We start from the raw sequence: 5753 nt of genomic DNA on the forward strand, positions 1-5753 counted from the left end.
CATCTCTGGCATCGGTTTGATCATCCCATTTTTTAAAAATCATCAAATTAAGTTTGTTTATGGTAAGAAGTATTTTTTTTCATCCCTCCGGGCATTGCTGGGTGGTGCTAAAAAGGCTCAGTACAGTGCAGGATTCATCACAGCTCCCGTGGCGGGATCTTGGAGGCTGGGTAATAGCAACAGCAGCAATGCTGACTTCAGCCCTGCTGGTAGCAAGTTTCAGCTGCTCTCCTCCTGTCCCTTTTCCATCATTTGAAAGCTGTGAGTGGGATGGACGGAAAGTGACTCTTAAGCTCAGGCTACCCTACAGCTTCAGTGGTGAAGGTTGAGGATCTTAGCAGTGGAAACAGCTAAAGGCTTTTCTGTATCTTTCCATTACAGGAGTTAATGATTTAGAATAGCACCTTTCTGCTGGGGAATGATAGTTTGTCCCCTGGTTATACGCACCACTACCTGCAATTTGCTACTTGAAGTGTAGAAATGGAAGCAAGAGGCTGGACTGAATTTACAGGATTTACTGGTAAATGTGAAGTAAGCAGTCCTACGTGGTTACTGAATTGTTTCCTGCACACACTATCTGATCACTTATTGTTATCCAAAACAAGCTGAATAACTCTGGTGCTCAGGAAAAGCCCTGTCAGGTCTCAGAGCCCTGCCCGGGCAGCAGTAAATTGGGCAATGCTGCCTCTCGGCTGGTCCTGGCTTGTCCCAGGAACAGGCACTGTTGGACCCTGGGGCCTGTTCTGTGAGCCCAAAGCATGAGTTTTGCTCCACCCTGCCTTATTTGCACTCCTGAGTCTCCCGGTTAGGACCGTGGGTGAGGATTGTGTAAGGGATCTTGTGAGTGGCACTAAGCTCTTCCCAAAACTGCATTGCGGTCCTTTGATGTGAACAGAAAGAGCATCAGAATGTAACTTCATCCCTCAAACGAGGATCCTGGAAAGCCAATCTGCTTGGGCACTTCTCGGGGGAATGGAAGAGGCGGGGAGGAGATTAGTTAATGTGTCCTGTTCTAATGGATGCTTGGCAAACTGGCAGGAAAAGACAGTCAGTACAGAAGTGTTTAATATATAGAAACTAGATCCCCCCGGTAGTTACAGATTTAATTAAACGGACTGAGGTAAACAGTCCTACTCAATCTGTCAACAGAAGTGTTTTTCATAATTGATTTGATTAAGCAGCTCTCTGGGTAACTGCCTCACGGCAACTTAAGCTGAAAAAACGTGCAAAGTGGAAAACTGCAGTATTGTCAGAGATGTTTATTGACTTCAGCAGACTTCCTGCCTTCACAGGTAGTGCACAACTAGTTTTTTTTCCTGTGAGCTTGCTTAGTTTTTCTTCCCTCTATTAAATATTATTCCAAACGACTTAGAGATTGAAAGCTTGAGAAACATTTTTCTTGTGGAAACATCCAGGCCTGAAACTGTAACCCTCGTGGTAGCACTGCTTGGGATGAACATTCTCAACCCCCCCCCCGATAAAGTTAGCTCTGCAGCTCCTGTGTCTGAAGTGGTGTTCGTGCATTGCAGCGCGTTAATAGGGCTCAGTTGATGGTGACTGGATACAGCAGGACAGTCACGTTCGTTCTGGGTGGAGAGCGGCGACCCTCACAAAACATGCTTTAAACAGTGCCTATACAGGAGTGACTTCACGTATGCAGTAATACAAGATGACAGCATTCAGTACGACAAGTCGTGGCTGTGATGCAGGACAGAGGTGGCAAGATCTCCTTTGTAATTAACTTACCTCTTCTTCCTCTGCCTCTGGGCACCCAGAAGAGACTTAAAAATAGCATTTTTGTTTAATAATCCCATTTATCAGTCAGGGTTGGGTTCTTGTGAGGACAAAGAGCAACTCATGCTGTTTTAAACTAGGGAAAAAAAAGAGACCAACCCAAAACTTTTATTAAGTAGCCATTTTCCATTTGTTTTTAACAGTTTTATCTGCTGTACCAAAAGCAATGTTTAGATTGGCTTTCATCTCTAGTGCATATTCTATTTCCACTTTTCTCTTAGAAATGGAGGAATCTCTGTTCCTGGAAGTGCTTCTAAGCCATAAACATTATCTGGAGGTAGAGAGGCAACAGCAGATTATCGATTTGGGTAGTGTAAGCTTCCAGAAGGGAAACTAGGCTCACAGACGCCAGAATCCAGGCATAGCTGGAGTTCAGATTCACATTGCTGTCAAAGATCAGAATAAGAGCCACAGCGATGATCTGAGCAAAAATAGCTGTCATTGTCCCTTCAAAGGTCTTCTTTGTTCCTGGCCATTTGATTTCCCCCATGGTACTGCCAAAAACAGAGGCAATGGTGTCTCCTACCCCTACTGCTAGCACCCCGGCGTAGGGGACCAACGCTCCTGCCCCAGACAAGCTGCCTTTAGGAGCACAAGATCTAGGGAACAACCACACTGGGAGGGACATGCCAAGAAGAAGATAAATATGAGTCAAGATTAGAGGCCCGCTGTCTCTTTCATCCAAGAAGAGAGACAGCAAATGCCGAAGAGTTTGGCCAAAGGGTTTGATCCTGAAGTACCGGATGTACTCTAAGAATATGAACACTGCCAGACACAGGACTGCAGCAACATAGAGAAGCTGGCGGTCATAAATCAGTCCGGGAACGTAAGTAGCTACAACAATGAAATGGAAATATTTCCTGGTTATAGTTGAGGCCTGGTGCTTTTTAGATTCGGATGATCTCTTAGCGTTCTGGTAGAAAACTATGCCACACGCTGAAGCAGCCAAAAAGGTCCAGTATACGAGAAGGTAAACTCTCGTCTGTGTCTGAAATAAAAACTGGAGTAGCCAGAACAGAGGGTTCCTCTGGATCAGTCGGTAAAGCCAAGGCATGATGACCCCTAAGCCTAGCACTGCTGTCATCATGTGGAAAAACATGGAGGAGATCCACGTACCCGAATCCATGAAAATGAAGAGAACAGTGAAGAAAAGCCCAAGAAGAATAACTCCGATAACTGCCACCAGAAGGAAAAAGTCTATGGGCTCACCTCTGCCCTCAACGACATTCAGCGAGCGTTTGATGAGCTGATTGAGAACAAAACTTACACCTCCAAGCACTAGCAATGCTTCTCCAGGGGTAAAACAGCGAGGCAACAAGTAAAGCAAGATCATGCTGAGGTAGACAAAAATTAGCAGCACTTCTAGGACCTCTATCACTTCTGAAACAGTCAAAGAGTGCTTCATGGTATAGATAATTATACTGCCAGCAACACCAGTGAGTATGCAAGTGTTGGTGGGCACGGGCTTTGTGATGCCCACCGCTATTACAGACAAAAAGAGAGCAACCAGCATGCCAGTGGAAGCTACGACTATGCCAAAACGTTCAAAGTACACAATGCCAGCAGCCTTGCACCTCTCCTTCATCGCTACCCCCAACAAGGGGATGACCATGCTAGCCGGCAGGAGGCCGCTGTTCGCTGCCGCGCGGAACTGGAAGACGGCCCCCCCCAGCTGCAGCAGCCGGTCCCATTTGAACTGGACATAAAAAGCCTGGATGGCAAGAGCTACAGAGCACCAGGAGTAGCGGTCCCACACCACCGCGTGCACGCACAGCACGATGGTGAACACGATCAGAGATTCCACCAGGACAGGCTTGTTTAACATGATTCCAGTCCGGCGTGGCTCGGGGTTTCAAGATCCTTCTGGCAGGTCCTGATATTCCCAGTAGTGGTCCACTAGACAGAATTCCCTTCCATGTTACTGCAGTTCCTATTAAAAAAACAAGCAAGCAATTAAAGCGAATAATAGAAGAGCTAAAGCTTCTGTGCAGCTGTCTTCTTTTTAAGCTCAATTTAAACTGGTAGTTATGTGCCAACTATTCACGGCAATACAGGTAAATAAAGCCAGTAAAACCAACGTGATGAGGGATTAGTCAAAATCGTTATGTTTGAGAATCCAGAAATACTTTGTATTGTCTGAATTGAAATACGAAGCACACAAGCCATATATATTCCCACAGGGCTGCAATGTGACAGTGTGAATTGGAAATATAGCTTAATATATAGTACAATAGCTTAAAGGTAATTTTAGAAACTACTTTTGTATGCTGTTTTCACTGTAGTTCTACAGAATGCTTCTCCTTTTACTAAATATTTCCCTCTGATTCCCTGCTGTGCAACCTGCTTCCCCCCCCCTCTCTCTTTCTGTTACTGGCGTTATATTGAACGCTTCTCCTCCAGCACGAGCGGCTTTATAGCACTATGTAGTGTTTACAACAGAAGGAGGAAAGAAAACATCACAGTCATTGAGGGATAAAAAAAGTCAAGTGGCAGACTTGACCTAATTTTGATCTATTATCAGAATTGTCAAGATAAGCTAAATTGGAGAGCTTGGCACAGAAAAAAAACAAAACATCTTGCCCGTAGCTGTGAGAGTACATTCATCACATCCTATCCATTTATAGTAGTCTATGGGGAAGGCTATCCGTTTATTTTAAATCCTGTTTTTCAATCAGAGATCTTAGCAGGAATATTAATGGGTATCTATCAAAGTTCGTACTGCCAAACTCCCTAACACCGTGTGTCTGGAGAGTTTTCTTTGACCTCATATTGAAAACATTTTTTTTAGATTGCTTTTTGGCATCTGTAGAGCCTGAAATACTTGACTGCCACCCCACTACGTTATATGTCCTGTTGCTAAACAGCTAGATCAGGCACACTGCAATCTTTTTGCTATGTTTTTTTAATAGAACAGGAAGAGAATTAACCATGGAGATAACAAAAAAAGATCTGGCATGGGCACTATGACCAATACTGGCTTTGGGGTCCTCTCCGTTTTTGGGCATAGGAAGGGGAAACTCAACAGGTGGCTGAGAAGAGGGAGGGCAAACACCACAAGCTGGCCAGAGACCGGAGAAGTTCTCGCACTTCTCCTGGCAAGTTTAAGGCTGCAGCCCAGCGCTTGCACCAGGAACGACACGCGACGGCCTCCTGCAGCAGGCTGCCTGCCAGCTGGGCCACAGGACCAGGAAGAATTTCACCAGACGAAATGCAGACCTTCGGTTGTAGCTCCCGAAAGCCCCTGGGTGCCCTTTTTGAGGCGAGGCAGTTCCTCCCCGAGCCACCTCTGGACCTGCTGCGCCCCCCTCCCCCCCGGGCACCTCCTGCGCCTACCGGGGGCTGGGAGGGACCTGCAGGGGGGCTCCTCCTCGGGGAGCGTGGCGACTGGACACGGGGCAATGGCTTTGAGCTGAAAAAGGGGAGATTTGGGTGGGATATAGGGAGAATTATTTATGGTGAGGGTGGAGGGGAGCGTTAGACTGGGTATAAGGAAGAAATCCTTTATAATGGAGGTGGCGGGGAGGTTTAGGATGGGTATAAAGAAGAAATTATTTATGATGAGGGCGCAGGGGACGTTTAGACGGGATATAAGGAATAAATTATTTACGGTGAGGGTCGCGGGGAGGTTTAGATGGGAGATGAGGTAAAAATTCTTTACGATGAGGGCGGTGGGGCACTGGAACAGCGCAGGGCAGCTCCCCAGACACCCTCACCCCCTCCCCAGCCTCCTCCCTCTGTCCTCCCGAGCCCTCCGCGTACCCCCGCCGGGCCGGGCCGGGCCGGGCACAGACCGCAGCACCGGGACCCCCCCCCGCGGTCCCTCCCCCGGCCGCCCCCCGCCGCGGGGCTCCGCACCCACCTGGCCGCCCGCCGCCATCTTGGCGCCGCCGCTGTCACATGACCATGGGGGGGGGGGGAGCAACACCACGTGATGCCGGCGGGGGAGAGCGCTCCGCGCG

General features: G+C 47.8%; 1 protein-coding gene across 1 annotated transcript; it reads right to left on the minus strand.

Moving 5' to 3' along the window:
* Positions 1-1244: 1244 nt before the first annotated feature.
* On the minus strand, positions 1245-5691 carry DOLK (dolichol kinase). Its single transcript, XM_035341904.1, has 2 exons — positions 5654-5691; positions 1245-3724 (listed from the first exon to the last, which is right to left on the minus strand). Exon 2 carries the CDS (start codon positions 3617-3619, stop codon positions 2048-2050), a length of 1572 nt encoding a protein of 523 aa, XP_035197795.1. The 5' UTR covers positions 3620-3724; positions 5654-5691; the 3' UTR covers positions 1245-2047.
* Between the last annotated feature and the right edge of the window lie 62 nt (positions 5692-5753).

Source organism: Oxyura jamaicensis, chromosome 17 (assembly GCF_011077185.1).
Source record: "Oxyura jamaicensis isolate SHBP4307 breed ruddy duck chromosome 17, BPBGC_Ojam_1.0, whole genome shotgun sequence".
Taxonomy (NCBI): Eukaryota; Metazoa; Chordata; class Aves; order Anseriformes; family Anatidae; genus Oxyura; species Oxyura jamaicensis.